General features: G+C 45.1%; 1 protein-coding gene across 1 annotated transcript in view; it reads right to left on the reverse strand.

Moving 5' to 3' along the window:
- Window positions 1–25,299, reverse strand: part of CACNA1F (calcium voltage-gated channel subunit alpha1 F) — an 89,779-nt gene that overhangs the window by 14,647 nt on the left and 49,833 nt on the right. The window contains exons 29-41 of the mRNA XM_087708285.1: window positions 24,570–24,728; window positions 23,563–23,673; window positions 21,887–21,970; window positions 17,181–17,309; window positions 16,244–16,309; window positions 15,342–15,433; window positions 12,887–13,046; window positions 11,003–11,130; window positions 9,283–9,379; window positions 9,094–9,196; window positions 7,866–7,967; window positions 6,890–7,020; window positions 6,548–6,688 (exon numbers count right to left, since the gene is read on the reverse strand). Of these exons, the coding sequence (XP_087564411.1) occupies window positions 6,548–6,688; window positions 6,890–7,020; window positions 7,866–7,967; window positions 9,094–9,196; window positions 9,283–9,379; window positions 11,003–11,130; window positions 12,887–13,046; window positions 15,342–15,433; window positions 16,244–16,309; window positions 17,181–17,309; window positions 21,887–21,970; window positions 23,563–23,673; window positions 24,570–24,728 (1,503 nt within the window). The remainder of the gene's footprint in view (window positions 1–6,547; window positions 6,689–6,889; window positions 7,021–7,865; window positions 7,968–9,093; window positions 9,197–9,282; window positions 9,380–11,002; window positions 11,131–12,886; window positions 13,047–15,341; window positions 15,434–16,243; window positions 16,310–17,180; window positions 17,310–21,886; window positions 21,971–23,562; window positions 23,674–24,569; window positions 24,729–25,299) is intronic.

Genomic DNA, 25,299 nt, shown 5'->3' on the forward strand with positions numbered 1-25,299 from the left:
CTTCCGTGGCACGACAAAACCGCGGTCCACTAAAGCGCGCCCGATTAAAGCGCGTACCTGACGTCATCAGCAGCGCGACAAATACGACCGCAGAGAAAAAAGAGCGCTTTTAAAGCAAGCCGATTCACGTAAAGGTAAGGGTTAGGTTTAGGGTTAGGATTAGGGTTAGGTTAAGGGCTAGGGTTAGGGTTACGTTAAGCATTAGGGTTAGGGTTAGGTCAGTGATGGGCAACCTTTTTGGCGTGGTGTGTCAAAAATCGGCAAAAAATCGAGCATAACTCGCGTTGTGTGTCACTTCGACAAAAACATAAGACTCTCTGTGCCGGCCTGACTGGAGAGAGGCGCGCACTGTTCCCGCGCTCCTCTCCTGCGGGTCCTCCCTCGCTGCGCTGATGACGTGTGTGCGCACAGCACACACGCCTTACCAGCAGCCCCTGCACTCAGAAAGGGGCGGCGGTGATACAGTAAGTGAGTGTGGGAGATCACACGTCCTGCGCCCCCCCCCGTTCCTCCAGCACAGATTCTTTCATCCTCGGCGGCCGTGCAGGAGCCGAGGATGAATCACATGAAATCCTGTGCGTGTCACCCCAAATGGCTACGCGTGTCAGCACTGACACGCGTGTCATAGGTTCGCCATCACTGGGTTAGGTTAAGGGTTAGCGTTAGGTTTAGCGTTAGGTTAAGGGTTAGGTATAGGGTTAGGTTTAGGGTTAGGTTAAGGGTTAGGCTTAGGGTTAGGTTTAGGGTTAGGTTTGGGGGGGTTAGGTTTAGATTTACGCGTTAATTTTAACTTTACCGCTCACAGCGTGCTGTTTTCGTCGCGCTGTGATGACATCACGTACGCGCTTTCGTCGAGCGCGCTTTAGTCTCCCGCGGTTTTGTGGTGGAACCTTATTCTTCTACTCCAAACCGGAGTGTAGCAACAAAGATTATATAGGAACTTGAGGATATGTCTACAAAAACAGATGAAAGAAACTTGGGATGCTCCGTTGGAGAAAAGATTAATGGGAGACTTGATACTAATTCAAGATGTTAAAAGGTACCATAGGGCAATGGTCTCCAACCTTGGCAACTTTAAGACCTGTGGACTTTAACTCCCAGAGTTCCTCAGCCAGCTTTGCTGGCTGAGGAACTCTGGGAGTTGAAGTCCACAAGTCTTAAAGTTGCCAAGGTTGGAGACCACTGCCATAGGGAACTACCATACCATTGTTTGTTTGTTTGTTTGTTTATTGGATTTATATGCCTCCCTTTTCCCAAAGGACTCAGGGCGGCGTACAACATTAAAAAAAACACATATTACAAAAGTTAAAAAGGAAATTAGATAGAGTATCCAAAGACAAACTCAATTAACATTAACAATAACATTTTAAAAATTAGATTAAAATTAACAATTAAATCAATCATTTATTTCATTTTGTTCAGGCCAGGCTGGCTTGCTGGAAAAGCCAACTTTTTAAGGGCGCGTCGGAAGGACCGGAGGTCGGGGATTATACGAAGCTCCGGGGGCAGCTCATTCCAGAGGGAAGGCGCTCCCACAGAGAAGGCTCTCCCCCTGGGGGTGGCTAGCCGACACTGTCTGGCCGACGGCACCCTGAGGAGGCCAACTCTGTGGGATCGCACTGGACGGTGGGAGGCTACCGGTGGCAGTAGGTGGTCTCGCAGGTACCCTGGGCCTAAGCCATGGATCACTTTAAAGGTCATAATTAGTACTTTGAATCGCACCCGGAAGACAACCAGCAACCAGTGCAGGCCGCCTAAAAGGGGCGCAACATGGGAGCACCTAGGTACCCCCATGATAACCCACGCGGCCGCATTCTGGACCAGCTGAAGCCTCCGGATGCTCTTCAAGGGCAGCCCCATGTAGAGAGCATTACAGTAGTCCATAGGGTCCACAGAAAGTAGAAACAAAAACTTCTAAATGGTAGGATCTGTACAACAGTGGAAGTGTAATGGGGTTGAGGGTTCTCTATCTTGGGAGATTTTTAAGAGCATGGACCCTCTTGAGGCTAGTTTAATCAGGTCTAATGCAAATTGCAGAGGGATTGTTTAAAAGTCCACGTAGCCTCTTCCAATTCCACAATTTGATGATAATCCAATATTTTAGGGTTTGAAGTTGGATAAGAAATTGTAATGCCCAGGCTCAGCACTCAGAAACTGAATATGAAACAATGCAGTCATGGAAAAGAGAATGAATAATGGGTGTCCACAGGGAGGGGCTCAAAAAAGTATAGATGGCAGCCACAATCATACAATCAAACTGTCAGCCTCTGCTTTGCTGCTGCTTCGGCTGCCATTGAAACGGGGAGGGGGGGCATGGTATTTGGGGGGGGGGAATCATTATGTGCTGGAGGAAGATTCTAGACGCTGTCCTGACCATCTCATTGCGCATGTGGAGGAAGGGAGTTTCCCGCCAAGGTTAACTGTCCAGCATTCCACCCTGATGATGCTTTTTGAATATATCTCCCATCCAGGGGTGGGTTTCTCGCCCCGTTCCAACCGGTTTGGTTGGAACAGGGCCGGCGGCATCCTTGTGCACGCGTGCAGCGCACGCATGCGTACTAGCATCTGTGCGATGCTCCAGCTGCCCCTGGAGGATCGCGCAGGCACTGTATGCGTCCTGCGCATGCGTGGAAGCGCAGAACTCGTCAAAACCGGGTAAGGAGCGCGGGCGGGCGGGTGGGCCCTTCGCCGTTCCCGGAAGTTACTTACTTCCGGGTTCGCCGACAAACCGGTTCGCGGGGACCGCCGCGAACCGGTTGAAACCCACCCCTGCTCCCATCTGACAGTTGAGTGAATTATAATTCTCTGGATGAGAGCAAACAAGCTGATACTCAACCCAGACAAGACCGAGTGGCTGTTGTGTTTCCCTCCCAAAAATTTGACCAACATACCATCACTCAGGCTGGGGGGACAAAATTTATACCCCTCAGAAAGGGCCCGCAACTTGGGAGTCCTCCTGGATTCACAGCTAACTTTTGACCACCATCTCTCAGCTGTGACCAGGGGGGCATTTGCCCAGGTTCGCCTGGTGCGCCAGTTGCGGCCCTACCTGAATCGGGAGGCCCTCACAACAGTCACTCGAGCCCTTGTGATCTCTAGGCTGGAATACTGTAATGTGCTCTACATGGGGCTGCCCTTGAAGAGCATCCGAAGACTTCAGCTAGTCCAGAATGCGGCCGCGCGAGTGATCGTGGGCACACCACGGTTCGCCCACATAACACCGATCCTCCGTGAGCTGCACTGGCTACCTGTTGATCTCCGGGTGCACTTCAAGGTCCTACTCACCACCTATAAAGCGCTCCATGGTAGTGGATCTGGCTATTTGAGAGACCGCCTTCTGCCAATTACCTCCCTGCGTCCCATCAGATCGCATAGAGTTGGCCTCCTCCGTATTCCATCTGCCAGTCAGTGCCGACTGGCGACTACTCGGAGGAGAGCCTTTTCTGTTGCGGCTCCGACACTATGGAACAATCTCCCCGTGGAGATTCGTACCCTCACCACCGTCCAGGCCTTCCGCACAGCCCTCAAGAACTGGCTAGCCCGTCAGGCCTGGGGATAATCTTATTTTCGCCCCTCCCGAATGCTGAGTGAATGTTGAGTTTTATTGTCTAATTTACTTTGTGCACATTTCTTTTTGGTATTGTCCTACACTCCCCTTCCTTTTTTGATTGTAAGCCGCCCTGAGTCCCCTCAGGGAAAAGGGCGGCCTATAAATAAATAAATCTACAATCTACAATAATTGGACTATGGACTGGGGTGCCAAGGGGAGGGGATTGACCTATGCATGATATTCTTTGCTTTCGCGCCTAATTAACCAGATTCAGCTTAGCTTTGCTACTATTCGTTTGTAATTAGTAAAAGTACACTTAATTTCTAACAAATGGAGTTGAGTGGTTTCTTTCCTGATTATTAAATGAAGCAGCACCTGACACAAACACTTTTTACATGCAAGGTTGTGGCCATCATTTTGACTTTTTTAACCCCCTTCCCCCCCACCCCCCTTGCAGACACCCTTGGAATAATCGGAAGTAAATGTTAATTTTGCTCACTCGCAGAAAATTAATTGCTTGTATATTCTTTATCTCCAAACCTGCGAGAAAAAAAGACGGCTCTCTGACTTTCTAGCCCTGTCAAGCTAGAAACACATTCTAAGTCTGCAGGCAGAATTCTCACTCCCTTTCTCCAAAAATCTCAAATTCTCTTCTCTTCGGCAGTTCATAACACCATATTGTACGTGCATCTGCTCTCCTAGAAACCTAGTAGCAACCTTTTCCAATTTCAGCACGGAAGAGTAGGTGTGGAAGAACAGAACTGGCTAGCTGAATTATCTCATTTGCAATTAGCTGGAGGGGCACTAGGAGTTGACTTTCAAAACAATTCATCTTTTAGAATCTATTCATGTTATTTCCATCTTGAAACCCTGTCTTAACTTAAATAACGATATCGGACCAAATCACAGCCAAAGGAAAATCAATGAGCAACTAGTGCTTGGAGTTAAGTGCTCCGTTAACACTCCGGGGATCCCATGCTCTTGAGTGGGTTTTGTGGTACACTTGGCAATCATTCTCAACTTATCAGAACTTGTAGTCCCCACGTTAGAGGTGCACCATGGGAAGCTGTGCAAAAACAAGCTGTATGATTCAGTAAAAAGCTGGGCTACTCTAGGCTTGATTACTGTAACGCGCTTTACTTGGGGCTGCCCCTGAAGAGTGTTCGGAGACTACAATTGGTCCAGAATGCGGCCGCGCGAGCGATATCGGGTGTACCTATATACACCCATGTTACACCTATCCTCCGCGAGCTGCACTGGCTTCCCATCGGTCTCCGAACGCGCTTCAAGGTGCTGGTTATTATCTTTAAAGCCCTACATGGCTTGGGACCTGGATATCTGCGGGGCCGCCTCCTGCCACATACCTCCCAACGACCCATAAGATCTCACAGGCTGGGCCTCCTTCGGGTACCGTCGACCGGGCAATGCCGGTTGGCGACTACTCAGGGGAGGTCTTTCTCTGTAGCTGCCCTGGTCCGGTGGAACGATCTACCCGCAGAGATCCGGACCCTTCCCACTCTCTCGGCCTTCCGGAAAGCCACTAAAACCTGGCTGTTCCGGCAGGCCCGGGGCTGTTGACCCCAAAATACGGTCCAGCCCCATTTAGAACGGAGTGTATGGTGTGCTGTTTTTAAATCTATCTTTTCTTTCCCTGCATTTTATTTTTGATTTATTTTCTGTACTGTAAGCCGCCCGGAGTCCTACGGGATTGGGCGGCATATAAATGTTATTAAACTTGCAAACTTGCAAACTTACCTCAACCAGAGAAGAAAATTAAGCATTTTTTAAACCCCAGTTCCAACAAAACTCTTTCCCAAACGTAATATTTTATTATTTATTAGCTTTATATCCTGCCTTCTTTTTATAGAAATGCTATTTTTTTTTTTACAATAATAAACTATGAGAGATGGATTGCGTTGACAGAGACTTCCAGTCTCAGGATCACCCAGCCAGTTTTCATGTCTAAGGGACATGAAAACTCATGATTCCCTAGCACTTTTAGCCACTATGTCAAACATAGCAAAGCATAGGTTTTACTATGAATATGGAGCTAACTTTACTCCAAAGAAGGTTCCAATAAACAGTAGCCTTGTTCTAGATTGATAACAGCCATCCACACAATGGAGACCTCATTCTTATTAAACTGGCAAAAAACCGTTTTCTCATTTCAGAGAACAGAGCTCACATCAGTGAAAATTCCTCCTTGCAAAAATACGTTATCTCCTGTAAATAAATTTTTAAAAAACCTAATGCGTCCGAAAGGGTTCCAACCCAGCATTCTTCCTAATCTATTTTCTTTTTTTTTCTTTGAAGTGTAGGAAGTTTATCACCCAGCCCTCTCCCAGAAAAATGAAATATCCTAGGAAATATTGAAAAGGCAGAATATTTCTCTGGATGTGAAAAGGAAGAAACAGGTTTTAAAAGACAGAATAGCTGCCTGTAGCTTCCTGCCCATCCCCACTTTGTCAATGGGCCATTAAGAAGGCCAAGCTAGTCCACTTTACATAATAAAGGCTTCTCCACTTCAGCTCCAGGGGGAATGGGATTAAAGCATGATAATATTGGCCCCAACTGACCACATGGCATCTGAGAACTCAACCAAACCTGGATTCAAAACGCAGCCTAGAGAGTTGCCCCTGCATGGCCCCATGCGAGTCTGACAACCAATCAGAATACACAGGAACAGGAAACAGAGAGGTGTGACCGGTTATAAAAAGCCTAGCAAGCCCCTCCCTCGGGCCTTCTCTTCTTCTCCACCAACATTGAAGCATGTGATCACCTTTTCTGTCCAGGGCTCAAGCCATGTGGTCCTGTCCACCAATAAACCATCTTTCCAAGCAGCCTCCATGTCTCCAGTGTCTTTTTCCCCACTTGGAGCCGAACCCAGAAGGACATTTCTTTCATCAGAAGAAAAATCAATAAAGTGCTTTCAACCTTCTAACCTTTTCACAACTTACAAATTTGCTTCCTTAAATCCGACTGGAACAAAGGCTTTACCTTGTAAATGGCTGTCTCTTCCTCAATGATTTTCTCCTCAACTTCTTCCTCCTCCTCTTCCTCCTCCTCTTTTCCTTCCAGGTCACAGGACATTGCTCTGCGGATCTCAGGCCCTAGATCTTGTAAGCAGCTCAGTCCAGCCTTAATGGGGGGGAGGTCCCAAAACAAAAAGATCAACTATCTGTGTTTCAGGGCCTCCTCATCTGACCATTTAAGGGAGGGGGTCTCCAATCTTGGCAAAACCGGCTGAGGAATTCTGAGAGTTGAAGTCCACAAGTCTTAAAGTCGCCAAGGTTGGAGACCCCTGATTTAAGGGATCCGTCTTAAAAGTGGTAGGGTTACCTGCAAGGCGGAGGATTTGCTTGGGGATCCATCTGGTCCAAGCAGTCCCTTTTCTTTCCGCTTACGGAATTTACGGAAATAATCTTGAATCAGGAATGTGGCATAAAACTTTCCTACAGTTATCTCCTCCCCTGCCAGTGGAAGATTTTTTTTGTATTTATTTATTTATTTTTTATCAATTTCATATATACATTCACAAGTATATGATCTTATAACTGTTATTAATAATATGTATTTATAACAATTTTTCCTACTGTTGACAATATACTTGAAGATTGCTTTTTTAACATCCCATAGATCCATCTTATCTTACAACGGTCCTACTTCTTCTTCCCTCCTCCCTCTTTCCTTCCCTCGTTTCTTCTCTCCTACTCCCCTTCCTTCCCTCCCTCCTTCCCCTTCCCTCCTTCTCTCCTTCCCTCCTTCCTTCCTTCCCTTTCTTTTCTCCTTCTCTCCTTCCTTTCCCCCTTCCTTTCCTCTTCCCCCCTTCCTTCTCTCCTACATTCCCTCCTTCCTTCCCTCCTTTCTTCTCTCCTTCTCTCCTTCCTTCCCTCCTTCCTTCCCTCCTTCCTTCCTTCCTCCTCTCCTTTCCCTTCTCTCCTTCCCCTTCCTCCCCTTTACCCTTCCCCTCTTCTTCCCATTCCTCCCCTCTTTCCTACTCTTATATTCCCTCCCATTCTTCCTCTGCCTTTCCCTTTCTCCTATTCCTCTCCTTTCTCCTCTCCTTCCTATCTTTCCTTCTACTCCTCCCTCCATCCACTCTATCCGTTGTTGTGTTTACATATTCTCCTCTTCAGGGGATGACCTGGTTCTCTTTTTTTTTCCCTTACCAAACAAGCCTTAACAGCTGTTCAATTTCTGTGAATATTTAAGTGGCCCATTAAGCTAACCTAATGTTTAATCTTCCCTCCCCTCTTGACTTTCTGGAGACTTGATAAGAGATTATATTTAAGAGAAAGGACAAAGGAACACTGACCTTCTGCAACAGGTAACACCTCATCCAGTAATTTGGGCTTAGTCCGTTTCCAGATCTTTTTGATGACAGAACGGAGTTCCCTATTGGCCATATCCAGGTCTCCTATAAGAGAAGAGGAGAATAAGATTTTATTCCTGATTCCTCTACTAAGTTATCCAAAACTACCCCAAGAAGTTTGGAACTAAGAAAAACGAATAGTGGGAATACAGTCAGATGGAGGTGAAATGGATTAGGGAAGAAAAGAAAATGGGGAAGAAAAACATTTCTGGTTTAGATATGTGATCTACAGATGTCTTCCCAGCCTTATAACTACAGCTGTATTCCCGTAGTCCAACACATCTGGAGAAAACCAATTTAAATGGCAGGCACGAAGCCTGGGGAAAGCATCACTGTCATTGTCATCTGTTGTAATAAAACAGGAAGATCGGCTCTTGAGAACAGCATATTAGGACAGCCTTAGAACCAGAGGTGGGTTCCTACCAGTTTGCACCTATTCGGTAGAACCAGTTCGTCAAATCTACCGAACCGGTTAGAAGAGGTTCCACCTGTGGACCCGGAAAGCAGGCCACACCTACGGAAGAGGTTCCAAAAATTTTTGAAACCCACCACTGGTCCTTGGATATGATTATTCTACACTATCAAGCTCATATTTATAAAACTCAGTGCCTCTGTGAAAGGTAAGGATGACTACTGCGTTTGTGGTGCAATCAGAACATTGCGTGTGTTGACGTTGTTTTAACGCAAACCAAAGATGCCTTTTAAAAAACAAGTTTACATCATATTCTTATGCATGCCAGTGCTGTGTGTGAGGTGATTTAAGGTGGTTCTGACAAGTGTCATCAGCATCTTCATATCCGGTCACATGGGTGGCAAGCCACTCCCATCCGGTCACATGGGTGGCAAGCCACTCCCACAAAGGAGGCCACACCCACAGAGTAGGTTCGAACAATTTTTGAAACCCACCACTGCTTAGAACATATGATTCTAAAACAACTGCATTATTTTATGGTAGCACAGACTTATCTAATTTTTTTCCCACTATTCCACAAAACAAAAGCAGGAGAAAAAAAGTGGAGAGAAGGGAGGAGTCTGTGGGATTAGGGTAGGTAGGACATAGGAGGAGCAGTTGAGAACAGGGAAAAGGTTTGTGGAAGCTTAACTAGAAGCCTGAAAAAAAGGAACTCTCTTCATGTACAAAATACTTCTCTGCATTAAATTAGTGCTTTACCTTCTGTCTTGATCTTTAGTGATGTACGCACCAGAGCAAAGAGGGTGGCATTGAAAGTGACAGTTCCATCTGAGTTCAATGGCATGTTCATGGCCACCAGCCTCTAAAAGATAAATTAAATCAAGAATCCCTGTAATCTTCTGTTAGTGGTCACTATAGTCCAGATGAATCTGATTTTGTTTGACTTACTTTGCAGGCTACGCGGTGGGGACACAACTTCCCAAAACCCAGAGGTGGCTGTATCCGGCGCAATAGGGTCACCACATCCAGATGTTTGATGTAACCTCTGAAAGAGCAACATTTATTTAATTAAGCCTTCCTCTACCTGATGTCCTTTAGTTTTGATGAAATATTCTCATCACCTCCAGTTCCCATGGTGAATGGGAAAATGTGAAACACACCTGTCATCTCTCATTATAGGCTGCAGGTATTCTAAATTAATCTGCATGAACATAAATTACATTTTCACATGTATTAAGCACACAAATAGCCAAGCATTATAAAGGAACACAGTTTAAAAAGTATAGATTTAAACCAGAGGCCTATTAATTCAAATGTTTATCAAAGAGCAGCGTAGAAAGTAATAATGATACGAAACACATTTCAAAGAACATTTTAAATCAGAAAGATGTAGGAAATAGACAGTGCCACTACTAGGAAAACACACTTTGAGTTGTCCCAATGATGTTGCTATTATTTTATCTGAAATCCATGAGGGAAACAGACTTAATCATCCTCGGCTGTTAAGTGACATTTCTTTCCTTAGTTAGAAACCATCCAAAGAAAATCCTCAGGGTGTGTAAAATCTGTTAGGTTTTGTCACTCAGCATCCTGAAGAGAAATTGACTGTCTTGCAACAAATAGAGGCAGGAGAGAGTCAGCAACTGGGATATTCAATGTCACAATTATAGGCCTGTGCCATTTCCAGATGGATGGAGGGTCGTCTAACTCAGCACTGAGGAAATTGAATTGAATTGAATTTTATTATTTGTATGCCGCCCTTCTCCGGGAAGGACTCAGGGCGGCGAACAATTCAAAAAGGGGAAAAGGGGAACATAGAACAGACTACAGATAATTAAAATAAACAAGAATCACGCAACCACACAGTTGAGAGGGGAGGGGAACTCATCACCCCCAGGCCTGCCGGCAAAGCCAGGTTTTGACAGCTTTTCGGAAGGCCTGGAGAGAGGTGAGGGTCCGGATCCCTGCGGGGAGTTCGTTCCAGAGGGCCGGAGCTGCCACAGAGAAGGCCCTCCCCCGGGTAGTAGCCAGGTGGCATTGGCTAGTAGACGGAACCCGGAGGAGGCCTGCTCTGTGAGATCTAATGGGTCTTTGGGAGGTAATTGGCAGCAGGGGGTCTCTCAAGTACCCAGATCCAATACCATGAAGGGCTTTATAAGTTACGACTAGCACCTTGAAGCGTATCCGGAGACTGATCGGTAACCAGTGCAGCTCGCGGAGGATAGGTGTAACGTGGGTGTACCGAGGTGCACCCACAATCGCTCGCGCGGCTGCATTCTGGACGAGTTGAAGTCTCTGAATAGTCTTCAAGGGCTGCCCCATGTAGAGCGCATTGCAGTAGTAGGAAAGACCCTTAAATAGTAAAATCATGATCTAGAAACGATAGTACCAGTTCCTCAGGCAGAACTACCATTTATATTTCACTTTCAAAATATTAACTCAATATATAATCTACAATGCCTTTTGTGGTATGCATCAAAGCTATCGGGAAAAAAAGTAATATTCTTCTATTGTCTCTGGTAACAGTAGAACACTAGAAATTGTGCAGCTGAAGAGAAGTTAAAAGATTTCTCCTTATTGTCCGTGATGGAAAATTCTGGAAGATATTGCTACTATTTCCAAAAGCACTTACTGAAACTATTTCAATAAATGGAATTAAGTTTCCTACTTGGCAGCTGGATCGTATTCCGACCAGATCCTCTTGAACTCATCGAGATGGTGGGGACCCAGAATGGACCAGTCCCGAGTGAGATAGTCAAAATTGTCCATGATGACAGCAACGAAGAGGTTAATGATCTAATAGATTAAAATGAGGAGAGCAAAAAAAAATCAGAAGCAAGCAGCTTGATCCTGTGAAGGTTATTTAGAAATAAGTCCTGTTGGGCTCAGCAAGTGTCCATAAAACTACTCAAGTTGAAGAAAAGGAATTGATGCGCCAGAGCGCCTTAGTAAGAGTCAGCAGGTCTTTCTAAGGGTCACTGCTTTGATTTGGGCTTGGAATATATTCAACAACACAACAGAAAGTGTGCTGTTATCGCAGTGGTGGGTTTCAAAAATTTTTGGAACCTACTCTGTGGGTGTGGCCTCCTTTGTGGGAGTGGCTTGCCGGCCATGTGACCTGTTGGGAGTGGCTTGCCAGCCATGTGTTCTCTCTCTCTCTCTCTCTCTCTCTCTCTCTCTCTCTCTCTGTTTCCTTCCTTTTGTCTCTCTGTCCCTTTTTCCTTTTTTTCTTTCATCTCTCTCTCACTTTTTCTTTCTTTTTTCTTTCTTTCTTCCTTTCTTTCTCTTTCTCTCTCTGTGTGAGTCTGTGTGTGTGTCTGTGTGTGTGTGTCAGTGGTGGGTTTCAAAATTTTTTTGAACCTACTCTGTGGGTGTGGCCTCCTTTGTGGGAGTGGCTTGCCGGCCATGTGACCTGGTGGGAGTGGCTTGCCAGCCATGTGTTCTCTCTCTCTCTCTCTCTCTCTCTCTCTCTCTCTCTCTTTCCTTCCTTTTGTCTCTCTGTCCCTTTTTCCTTTTTTCTTTCATCTCTCTCTCACTTTTTCTTTCTTTTTTCCTTTTTCTTTCTTTCTTTCTTTCTTTCTTCCTTTCTTTCTCTTTCTCTCTCTCTGTGAGTCTGTGTGTGTGTGTGTGTGTGTGTGTGTGTGTGTGTGTGTGAGTGGTGGGTTTCAAAATTTTGTGGAACCTCCTCTGTAGGTGTGGCCTGCTTTCCGGGTCCACTGGTGGAACCTCTTCTAACCGGTTCGGTAGATTTGACGAACCGGTTCTACCGAACTGGTGCGAACTGGTAGGGACCCACCTCTGTGTCATCGGTAGGACGTCTCTCAGTATTTTGGACTGTAATTTGCCTCCCCTTTGGCTGGGGATGAGGGGAGCTATATTACATTGTATTACATTTGATTGAAAGACATTTAGTTAAGAGAACACCGTTTGCCCACAATGCCCTTTCTTTTCAACAAGGATAGTATGCCCCACATTTGGGATCGGAGGAGGCCTTTTTGTCAGAGAATGTTCCTGAGCATCAATCCTCCTCGTTTTAGCAATTGAGCCTGAACCAATGGGGAATGGAAATGGGATAAGCCACACACAGATCATTGGTATCATTAGTAACAATGCAAGAGCCTCATCCGAGGCTGAAGCAGTGCTGTTACTCCTGCTGTTACTGACTAAGCAGAGAAACAGGAGAAGCGCATTATAGGATCTGTGCAACGGAGATGAAACAGCAGCCAGAGGGGGGGGGGGAAGAGCAATTTTAAAGAGATAAACTGCAGGAATGGAGATAGCTAAGCGGCACCCACTCTGGCTCCCAGCTGTTAATTTGCTTCCAATTGCAGAAACAACTTCAAGATGACACATATGTTCTCTGAGCTTAGGTCTATTTTCAGGCAGCACAACCGGTGCATCAAAACTGACATGCACGGCGGGAACCAACGTTTTAGTTGGGTAGTTATAATGAGATGGATCGTGGCTCTGCAGAAGAAGGGCTGGGTTGATGGATCTAGAATCCAGCTGCTAAATGGGAAGAGCAGAGGGTACTCTTATGTCAGGAACTCACCAGGAAGGCACACAGCATGAAGAAGCTGATGAAATAGACAATAGCAAAGTTGCTACCACAAGTGAATTCCTCCCCAGGTTCATAATCAGACTCGGGGTCACAGCGCTTGCCAGGCAAGCTGGCCAACATGATCTCCTGCCAGGCTTCCCCTGTGGCACACCTAGAAGGACAAGATGGGGGGGAGGAGGGAGGAAAAGGCTGAATGTATCCTGCCAGAACAGAGAGAAGGTAAAAAAGTATGGAGCGAACAGACAAAAAAACCCCCTCTTTAAATTTCTTTGGGGGACAATTTAGGAGATGCATGCTGGGGGGAAAAAAGACTAAAAAGAGTCAAATACTATTAGATCTAAGATAGGAGACAAGTAGAAAATCCGAGGACTGGAAGTCAGCCTGGAAGGGTACATTCCATGACAATATATGTGCCCATCTAGAGCAGTCAAGCTAATATTGATGGAATCTATTTTTTATTACATTTTAGGAGGAAAGACAGGAAAACAGATACAACAGATGTAATAAAAGACTTGTTAGAAATCATCTGTGATGCTCAGAAGCACTGCATGTTTTGGTAAGAGCCGAGGTGGCGCAGTGGTTAGGGTGCAGTACTGCAGGCCACTTCAGCTGCAGTTCAGCGGTTCTAATCTCACCGGCTCAGGGTTGACTCAGCCTTCCATCCTTCCGAGGTGGGTGAAATGAGGACCCAGACTGTGGGGGCGATATGCTGACTCTGTAAACCGCTTAGAGAGGGCTGAAAGCCCTATGAAGCGCTATATAAGTCTAACTGCTATTGCTGGTAAACTCACTGATTGCACCCTCCGAATCACCATTATACTGTGTTTCCCCAAAAATAAGACAGGATCTTATTTTCTTTTGACCCCTTGAAATAAGTGCTTGGCCTTATTTGCGGGGAGGTCTTATTATTTTTGAGGTGCAGGAGGAGTCAAGCGTGGCTGCTGCTGTGCTGCAATATTTTCAGGGAGGGCTTATTTTGGGGGGAGGGCTTATGCGCTCAAAAGCCCAATGGGCTTATTATCCGGGGAGGTCTTCTTTTCAGCGAAACAGGGTAGAAAAAGGAGCACTACTACATTCCTACTATTTAGATGTATCTTTGAAAAGTTCCTTTGGTGCCTTTTCAACTTGTGCTCCCCACACTGTTGTTATTTTGGGGGTATTAAAGGGGAAATAACCAGTCTGTTGGGACAAAGTAATGCTTTGATAAATGTTGTCTATCCCTGCTTCCAAATACCAAAATCCTGCTTTTAATTCTGATTTATTATAAACCTGAATTGGGCCAAACACTCAGATGGGAGTTCTTCTGACAGTTAGAACAATTAATCAGTGGAACAGCTTGTTTCCAGACGTCGTGAATGCTCCAACACTGGAAATTTTTAAGAAGAGATTAGATATCCATTTGTCTGAAATGGTATAGGGTTTTCTGTCTAAGCAGAGGGTTGGACTAGAACAGTGGTTCCCAAACTTGGCAACTTTAAGACTTGTGGACTTCAACTCCCAGCCAGCTGCAGAGCTGGCTGGAGAATTCTGGGAGTTGAAGTCCACAAGTCTTAAAGTTGCCAAGTTTGGGAACCACTGGACTAGAAGACCACCAAGGTCCCTTCCAACTCTGTTATTCTGTCCTGTCCTGTCCTACCCTACCTTAACATTCTGTGTAGCCACACTTTGTGAATTAGAATTTAGTTTGTGAATCGGGCCAGATTCTGTCAGCCCTTTGGAAAGAAGGGAGTAAGAAAGAAGCCATTTGCTTATTTTTTGTATTTGTATTTGTGTTTATTTGTATGCCGCCCTTTTCCCTGGGGGGACTCAGGGCGGCTCACAATCCAAAGGAAGGGGGGAAAACAGACTTTTACACATAAGACAGTACATGATTAAAACGCAACATTCATACCATTCGGGCGGGTCACAATCTTTAGCCCAGGCCTGACGGGATAGCCAGATTCTAAGGGCTGTGCGGAAGGTCTGGAGGGTGGTGAGGGTACGAAGCTCCACGGGGAGATCGTTCCATTGGGTCGGGGCTACCACCGAGAAGGCTCTCCTCCGCAAGGTGGCCAGTCGGCATTGGCCAGCGGATGGAACTCGGAGGAGGCCTAAACGATGAGATCTAATGGGTTGTGTGGAGGTGATCGGCAGTAGGCGGTCTCTCAAGTACCCAGATCCACTACCATGAAGGGCTTTATAGGTGGCAAGTAGCACCTTGAAGCGTATCTGGAGATCGACAGGTAGCCAGCGCAGCTCGCGGAGGATAGGTGTTACGTGGGTGAAGCGAGGTGCACCCACAATCGCTCGCGCGGCTGCGTTCTGGACTAGCTGAAGTCGCCGAATACTCCTCAAGGGCAGCCCCATGTAGAGCACATTGCAGTACTCCAGCCTAGAGGTCACAAGGGCACGAGCTTATCTTCTCCCAAATTAAGAAGGAGCATGAGAAGGAGAGGAAGCGAGATACCTGAAAAGCAGCAACACAGCTTGTGGAAAGGTCTGGAAATTATTGTTGCGATTGATGGCTGTACCATCTTGCATAGCTATTTTGCCAAAGGTCTGAAAGACAAGGAATCCAATTTCAGGGGTCATGACAAGATACAACAAATAAAAACTCAAAATGCAAAACTGGGGCGCATAGTTCAGCCTTCCTTGCATTCTGTCTTCTCCTTTATAAGAACAGAGAATAAAAACTAGACTTCTGCTATGTTGTATTGTATTGTATTGTATTTATTTGTCTTGTATGCCGCCTACTCCCGAAGGACTCCGGGAGGCTCACAATAGACAAGGGAAGGGGAAAACTGGACAAAGACGACACTTTAAAAACAAAAACCACAACATTCACAATTTCCATGGGGCTGGATGTTTCACAAGCCCCCCGGCCTGCTGGAGCAGCCAGGACTTGGTGGCTTTGCGGAAGGCCGGGAGGGTAGTAAAGATCCGGATCTCGACGGGGAGGTCATTCCAGAGGGCTGGGGCTGCAACAGAGAAGGCTCTCCCCCTCTCTGTTGCTAGAAGTGCAGCTGGTTGATGCTTCTAGGATACAGCAAGAGCTAATTTTCTGGCTCCAACCATAGAGGGGCAGTAAATGTTTCTTGGGAACATTATGCATTTAATCTGCACACTGTAGAAATGTAGGTAGTACTTAGGCTGGTTGGAACACCTACGCGCATACAAATATCTGTTGCATGGACATCGTTGCCTTGCACAAATGAAAGGATCAAAATCTTTTCAGTTCTGATAACACAAGAGCCTCATACAAAGGTGCAGAGTTCTAACTCCCACCCCGCAAACGCCTACAAGTCACTCGGATCTGTGCAAAGATTCATTTGCAAGGGAAAAAAAATGCAGCAAGGAAGATCTGCTCACCTGCATGCCAATGACAGCATAGATAAAGAAAATCATGGCAATGAGGAGGGCTACATATGGCAAAGCCTGGATGGGGGGGGAGAAAAAAGCAGTAGTGAATTTAGAGAACTAAGCCTGCAGCCAGGGCCAGATTAAACAGAGCCGAGGTGGCGCAGTGGTTAGGGTGCAGTACTGCAGGCCACTTCAGCTGTTATCTGCAGTTCAGCGGTTCAAATCTCACTGGCTCAAGGTTGACTCAGCCTTCCATCCTTCCGAGGTGGGTAAAATGAGGACCCAGACTGTGGTGGGCGATATGCTGGCTCTGTAAACCGCTTAGAGAGGGCTGAAAACCCTATGAAGCGGTATATAAGTCTAACTGCTATTGCTATTGCTGGTAAACTCACTGATTACACCCTCCGAATCACCATTATACCGTGTTTCCCCGAAAATAAGACAGGATCTTATTTTCTTTTGACCCTTGAAATAAGGGCTTGGCCTTATTTTGGGGGAGGTCTTATTATTTTTGAGGTGCAGGAGGAGGCAAGCATGGCTGCTGCTGTGCTGCAATATTTTCAGGGAGGGCTTATTTTGGGGGGGAGGGCTTATGGGTTCAAAAGCCCAATTGGGCTTATTATCCAGGGAGGTCTTATTTCAGGGAAACAGGGTAGAGAAAGGAGCACAACTACATTCCTACTATTTAGATGTATCTTTTGAAAAGTTCCTTTGATGCCTTTTCAACTTGTGCTCCCCTGAAAGCCCTATGAAGCGGTATATAAGTCTAACTGCTATTGCTATTGCTATCCTCCTGGTTTGACGCAAAACCAGTGTTCAATGCTCCTGTTAGCACATTTCCCAAGTATGTTTTTTTTTCCTCCCTACCCTGCTAGGACAAAGTATGCAGCAATTTTAAGTCTTAGGTTTAAGGCAATGGTTGCTTTCTCATCATTCCCCTTCTGACCTGGAAAGATTTGATGAAAGTCCAGAGGAGGGTACGGATACCCTCACCTTTGCTGAGGAGCTTGACCAGGCGCATGACACGAAAAAGGCGGAAGAAGGTGATGGAGATACGGGAACTGTCGTCTGAGCTCTGTGGAGTCGAGTGGAATGGGGTCAGCGAGAGGTTAGATTAGAACAAGCAGCCCCGTAATAGAAACGTATGTATACCTAGGACACAGGTCAGCATACTAAATCCATCCTACCATCTTGCTGAATCTGCACAGCGTCCATCTAGCCCTGTAATCAGCTTTCAACTGGGGGCAGCAGCCATGACAGCGATGACCTTCTACTGTATTCTGTTCCAACAGTGGAGTTTCGTGGCACGACAAAACCGCGCTCGACTAAAGCACGCCCGATTAAACCGCGTCGCTGATGTCATCAACAGGGCGACAACAGCCAGCGCAGAGAAAGAAGGGCGCTTTAAATAGCGCTTTGAAAGCAAGCCGATTCAAGTTAAGGTAAGGGTTAGGTTTAGGGTTAGCTTTAGGGTTAGGTTTAGGGTTAGCATTAGGGTTAGGGTTAGGTTAAGGGTTAGGGTTAGGTTTAGGGTTAGGTTAAGGGTTAGGATTAGGTTTAGGGTTAGGTTAAGGGTTAGGTTTAGGGTTACGTTTAGGGTTAGGTTAAGGGTTAGGTTTAGGGTTAGGTTTAGGATTAGGTTTAGGGGTTAATTTTAGGTTTAGCGTTTACAGCGTGCTTCTGTCTCCGCGCTGTTGTCGCCCTGTGATGACGTCAGCTACGCGGTTTCGTCGAGCGCGCTTTAGTCGAACGCGGTTTTGTGGTGGAACCGTGGAGTTTAGATGAATGGCTTTGCCATTGTACATGACGCTCCCATTTAGTTATCATAGTTAACACATGCACTTTGTCAGGCAAACACATTTGTATATCTGCAAATACGTGAGAAGTAAGTTGCATTCCCTCGGCTACCAGCGTCTACCTCCAGGAAAGTCTGAGCAGGCCACAATATATTGGGTCTATAGCTATGACTCCCCCTGCCTGCACAGCTGCCTGTTATGTTCCTAATCCAGACATTTCTCTGGTCCAGGATTAATAGAACAGAGCTGTGTAGTTGCTAGGCAACTTTGCCACTTTCCTTGTTCCTGCCTCCATCTGTAGCAAAGCCTGCTGGTCCCAGAAACAAGAAAGATGAAAGGAAATACTTAGCTATAAGTGGGGGCAAAAGTGCCAGTGGAGCCAAATTGCCATTATTCAAGACCAACCTAAAAAAACAATACCATTGCATGTATGGTTGGCAAGACCAAAATGATACTCCCATGCTATTCTTTTGGTTATCTTTGCCCAACAACATCTTGCATTCATTCCCAAGCCCTCCACCACATTTCTTCAGCATTTACAACACACAATGATACAGAGCATTTACTGAAGTCTGCCTGGTGGCGCAGTGGTTAAATGCAGCACTGCAGGCTACTGCTAGATCAGCAGGTCAGCGGTTCAAATCTCACCGGCTCAGGGTTGACTCAGCCTTCCATCCTTCCGAGGTGGGTAAAATGAGGACCCAGATTGTTGGGGGCAATATGCTGACTCTCTGTAAACCGCTTAGAGAGGCCTGAAAGGCCTATGAAGCGGTATATAAGTCTACTGCTATTGCTATTGCTATTGCCTGAATTGAAAGACATTTATTTTATACAGTAATTTACAATCCCTATGATAGGGAGGATTATCACATCAACATTTAAACTTCCATGCTTTATCACTGGCCTGCTTCATTCCTTTTAGCCCAGGGGTTTCCAACCCCTGGGCGGGGCCCACTACCAAGCCATGGTCTATTTGGAACCAGGCTCCATGAGTGGTGGGCTGGCCTGCGCATGCATGCGCCATCCCGTGCCTTGTGCAGTCTGGTTCTTCCTCACCACCACCACCCTCGCCACGCCGTCAAAGTTGAGGACCACTATTTTAGCCTACATCTTTGGCATACGGTTATTTTTTTTTATCACCTTACTTTCTTTATATCCTCACAGCAACCCTTGAAATAAGGCAAATAAGAACGACTCTGTGAATCGATGGGGATTTGAACCTATGCCTTCCTTCTTGTAATTTGGCACTCTAACCGCACTGCCCCTTTGACTCCACTGTGGATTTTGTCACAGTCATTGCTTCTGTATTACATGGCCTAACTTTTCTGATACATGGGGTAATACTCTCACACTATAGCTCCCTTTCCGTTGGAGGGAAGCAATCACATGATTGAAGATACGGTAGAGGTACATAAGATCAAGTCAGTTTTGTGTCTCATAATATCTAGTGCAGTGTTTCTCAACCTTGGCAACTTGAAGATGTCTGGACTTCAACTCCCAGAATTCCCCAGCCAGCATTCGCTGGCTGGGGAATTCTGGGAGTTGAAGTCCAGACATCTTCAAGTTGCCAAGGTTGAGAAACACTGATCTAGTGCATGAAAGCAGCAATGCAGACAATATATGGAGGAAAAAAAGAAATAGCAGGATAGAATCCGGAGATGAGCAAATAAAAGACAACGAAATTCAGAAAATAAAATAACTTTAGAACATATTATATGTCTCCCAAAATGTATTCATTTCCTGCATAATGAATAACTACCACAAAGCCAAAACTCTGGAGAAAGTTGACTTTGGTTTGTTTTGTGATTTCTAGCTCCCCACTTATGAAAACCTAATGGCTCATGTTGTGCCAGTCATTCTCTCTTGCTGATCACAGGATTGTGCACTGAGAGAGAACTGTTGATTGTTTGGAGAATAAAAGGAAAGGGGACCCATGTTAAGCTTTGTTAAGCTCCTAGAGAAAAGGCAGGCTAACCCATCTAACAAATAATATAGCAAATAAACAACAAAAGCAAATTCTTAGCCTTTGTAAAAGCAGGGAGCTATATTTGAATTACATAGTCAGGTGGGGGGAAAAAACCAGGTCCTTTCGGTAAAATAAGCATTCTACATGGGGCTGCTCTTGAAGGTTTCACCACAAAACCGCGGTAGACAAAAGCGCGCTCGATGAAAGCGCGTACGTGACGTCATCACAGCGCGACGAAAACATCGCGCTGTGAGCGGTAAATTTAAAATTAAAGCGAAAACCTTATCCTAACCCCCCCAAACCTAACCCTAAACCTAACCCTAACCCTTAACCTAACCCTAAACCTAACCCTAAACCTAACCCTTAACCTAACGCTAAACCTAACGCTAACCCTTAACCTAACGCTAAACCTAACCCTAACGCTTAACATAACCCTAAACCTAACCCTAACCCTTAACCTAACCCTAACCCTAAACCTAACCCTTACCTTTATGTGAATCGGCTTGCTTTAATTTAATTTTAATTTCAATTTAATTTATTTTTAATTTTTTTCGTCGCGCTGCTGATGATGTCAGGTACGCGCTTTCGTCGAGCGCGCTTTTGTCTACCGCGGTTTTGACGGGTCACGGCTCTTGAAGAGTATCTGGAAGCTTCAGCTGGTGGAAAATGCAGTGGCATTGGCAGTCAAGTTGCCTCCACCACTGCCAGGCAGTGGCATCAGGCCTGGCAGAGGTGGGGGCAAGTTATATCAGCCAAGGAGCTTTTGTTGGGTGGGACCTAGAGAGAGAGAGCCTTTTCTGCCACGGCACCCGCCCTTCGGAACACCATTCCTCCTGAAGTGAGATTGGCCCCAACACTCTTCAACTCCTGAACGGCCCTCTAAACTGGGTTTTGCCATCAGGCCTGGGGATCCCATGGAAGGGTGGAGCCTGTCAAATGGGCATTATAAGTTTAGACTGCGTTATTGCGTTACAGTTTTTACATTGTTTTTAATGGATAAACTATGTTGATTGTTTACTTTATCTTTTAACCGTGTCAGAGGTGGGTTCCTACCAGTCCGCACCAGTTCGGTAGAACCGGTTCGTCAAATCTGCCGAACCGGTTAGAAGAGGTTCCACCAGTGGACCTGGAAAGCAGGCCACACCTACAGAAGAGGTTCCAAAAAAATTTGAAACCCACCACTGACACACACACACACACACAGAAAGAGAAAGAGAAAGGAAGAAATAAAGAAATAAAAAAGAAAAAAGAAAGAAAAAGTAGACATGAAAGAAAAAAAGGAAAAAGGGACAGAGAGATAAAAGGAAGGAAAGAGAGAGAGAGAAAGAGAAAGAGAAAGAAAGAAAACACATGACCGACAAGCCACTCCCACCAGGTCACATGGCCGGCAAGCCACTCCCACAAAGGAGGCCACACCCACAGAGTAGGTTCCAAAAAATTTTGAAACCCACCACTGACACACACACACACACACACACACACACAGAGAAAGAGAAAGGAAGAAATAAAGAAATAAAAAAGAAAAAAGAAAGAAAAAGTAGACATGAAAGAAAAAAAGGAAAAAGGGACAGAGAGATAAAAGGAAGGAAAGAGAGAGAGAGAGAGAAAGAGAAAGAGAAAGAAAGAAAACACATGACCGGCAAGCCACTCCCACCAGGTCACATGGCCGGCAAGCCACTCCCACAAAGGAGGCCACGCCCACAGAGTAGGTCCGAAAATTTTTTGAAACCCACCACTGAACCATGTACATTATCCAGAATCGAAATTCAATCAATCAAATAAACACACAGTATGACATATTCTGCCTCTTTCGACAGCTGTTCTGCAAATGAACTTGGACCCTGCTCAGATAGCTCCTATGGGACAGGTATCGTACTGGGGATCACTCACGTTGAATTCAGTAACAGCAATGTCTACGATACTCCCAACCACAATCAGAGCATCAAAGGTATTCCAGGCATCGACAAAGTAGTGCTGCAAGAGAACAAGAGACAAAACCTCCAGAAAGAGCCAGTCACATCCACTCACCCACCCACACCTCTTTTATCTGACTGAGCAAAAATAGCATGGGGCTGCACCGTTTGGCCTCTGTTTTCCCTTGGGCAAAATTCAAGGTAGACTTTGGGTTATATAACATCAAAATAACTGAAGCCCAATCTTGGGCAGAGCCTCTGCTTCCTTAAGATTTTTCAGATGTGTAGTGCTCCTGCTTCAGATTATTATTCATGTTGCAGAAAAACCAGAAAGGGCACGCAATGAGGAAACACAACCCTCCCTTTCCAGACGCTTTTTTATCATCTTAACAAAATTCAAAACCTGGACAGTTCAATTTTGTCCTTTGGGGTTCAAGACTGAAAGGTGGGGGAAGGCACAGGCACAATATCTTATTCAGCATTATTAACCAACCTGAGTTGTTGGTATGGCTTGGTCTAAAAACCAAAAGGCATTAATGACACATTTTTCACCACCACCTATTCTACTTGAAAGTGTGATCTTAAAGTATAAAAAAATTACGTTGGGAAAAGGCTCCTGTGCTGCAATACTGAATGCTTCAGAATTTAATGCAAAGATGTATGTCTATCTAGAAGGATATCCTGAATTCCTGAAGATGTGTGGGAAGTTATCATCCAGCCCTCTCCCAGAAAAATGAAATATCCTAGGAAATATTGAAAAGGCAGAATATTTCTCTGGATGTGAAAAGAAACATGTTTTAAAAGACAGAATAGCTGCCTATAGCTTTCTGCCCATCCCCAGCTAATGGGCCATTAAGATAGCCAGGCTAGCCCACTTTACATAATAAAGACTTCTCCTCACTGCAGCTGTAGGGGGAAGGGATATTACTCAACTGACCACAAGGCAACTGAGAACTCATCACAGCCTAGAGAGTAGCCCCCTGCATGGCACCATGGGAGTCTGACAACCAGTCAGAATACATTTCTTACACAGGAACAGGAAACAGAGAGGTGGGACTAAACAGGGTATAAAAAAGCCTAGCAAGCCCCTTCCTCAGCCCTTCTCTTCTTCTCCACCAACATTGAAACATGTGATCACCTTTTCTGGTCAGGGCTCAAGCCCTATCCAACAATAAACCATCTTTCCAAGCAGCCTCCATGTCTCAAGTGTCTTCTTCCCCACTTGGAGCTGAACCCAGAAGGACATTGCTTTCAACAGATGATATGCACCAAATAAAAGCATTTTTACACGCAAAGTTTAAAAGTGGAGGGTTCTAGAGATCGGCAAAGCCACCTATTTACCAGAACCTGAAAGTCTGGCAAATAATCTCACATTACAGCAGTAACTGAGCATACTGGAAGGAATGTTAGCATTTTCTTGGACTGAACACTGCACCATCGGGAACAAGGAGGTCCTCCAAAGGTAGCTCTATTAAAAAACTTGTAACGGGAGTTCCTCTCAACAAATTGTTATATATGATGCAGACGATTGAGGTAAGTAATCTTTTAAGCCTCTTAAATGAAAATCCTTCAACACAATGATAGTGATAACCTGGTCTTGATCAAAGGGTTCTGGATTTATGGTATGTGTTTACTTTTGCAAAACTCCCAAACCTTGGGTTTGAAGGCAATAATCTTCAGAAACATTTCAACAGTGAAGAGGCCTGTGAACACCATATTGAGCAGATCCATCACGTTATTAAAAGGCTCTGATTGTTCATAGTGCTGAAAGAAGAGATAAGGCATGAATAATACAGGAGAGTTTTGCAAAACTTGTGATTCAAGTGGGATTTGTCGAGAATCCCCTTATAATAAGAATGAATGCTGAACTCAAATTATCATCTTTCCTAGGTTCTTTAGAGTTTTCTTTCTTTCTTCTAAAGTCAGGCACACATAAGTTTGTGCAGATGATTCCATGGCCTTATCTTTGTCCTCTATTTTGCTGCTCTGCAGCTGAATTCCCAACTTCTGGGGCACCTCCAGCATCTCCACTTTCTTCATATGGCCTGGAGTGAATTTTCTCATAGTTTACCAATTCATTACATTCACTACCGAGGCCCCCAATATTAATTTTACATATTTATTTTAGAACTACGTTTGTCTATTCACCTTACTGAAAATAAGTATTTCTATTCATATCTTATTACAGTAGTGATAGCATGACTGCATTTTTCTGTACACATTTGGATCCCATTTTTATTCTAAAGGTCCACACATGAATTCATTCCAGAAAGCGATGGGTTATCCTGCCTTGTTCATAGATTTTATAAGGATAGATTTGTAACCCGCTTATCTATTCCCACCATTTCTATTTTTTTTTCCTTAAAGAGGAAATAACTGGGCAATGCCTTTTGATTTAAGAGCCGAGGTGGCGCAGTGGTTAGGGTGCAGTACTGCAGGCCACTTCAGCTGACTGTTATCGGCAGTTCAGCGGTTCTAATCTCACCGGCTCAAGGTTGACTCAGCCTTCCATCCTTCCGAGGTGGGTGAAATGAGGACCCAGACTGTGGGGGCAATATGCTGACTCTGTAAACCGCTTAGAGAGGGCTGAAAGCCCTATGAAGCGGTATATAAGTCTAACTGCTATTGCTATTTGTGGCACTATAAATGATGCTTCTCACCTGTACAGCCAAAGCAATAGTGTTCAGCAGGATCAGTACAAACATGATGTATTCAAAACAAGTGGAATTGACCATATACCAGAATTTGTACTGGTATTTGTTCTTTGGAATATAGCGTTGTAAGGGTTGAGCCTTCAAGGCATATTCCACACATTGCCGCTACGGGAAAAGAAAAAGGAAGCAATTCAGCTGAGCAGTAACAGAGAACTCTCCCCCCACCCCCCACCCCCAAAAAAATCTTTTGCACATTTCTTCAGCAACACCCCGAGCTGCTAGCTGCAACTGTATTCACAACCTAGAGCAACATTTTCTAATTTTGTAAACCAAAGCTCCAATACACACGAAGAAGACTGGTATATGTCATTCCATGAGTGCTGCAATTCCTGATGCCATTTCTTTCTGCATACTAACAGTCTACTGTTATCTACTGACAAAATTCCAAATACATATTCCAAATCCATATTCCTGCACTTTCCTGTTCTTTATTCTGTTATGAGGGGTGTTAATGCTGGATAGGTGTTGTTTGGATTTGAATTATTATTAGGTGATCTGGTTATAAGCAATTCACGGGAAACAAAAAACTCTGATCAGACCTCATACCAAAAAGTTCTTGCAAAAATAATTATCTATTACTTTCAAAACTCAGAAGAACTAAACTATAGTGTTTTTTTCCTTTGTTCTGCCTTTTTTTAATAAAAGGAACCCAAAATGGCTCACATGACTGCTACTT

This window comes from Thamnophis sirtalis, unplaced genomic scaffold (assembly GCF_051295495.1).
Source record: "Thamnophis sirtalis isolate CommonGarterSnake01/CBP01778 unplaced genomic scaffold, rThaSir2_p1.2 scaffold_3, whole genome shotgun sequence".
Taxonomy (NCBI): Eukaryota; Metazoa; Chordata; class Lepidosauria; order Squamata; family Natricidae; genus Thamnophis; species Thamnophis sirtalis.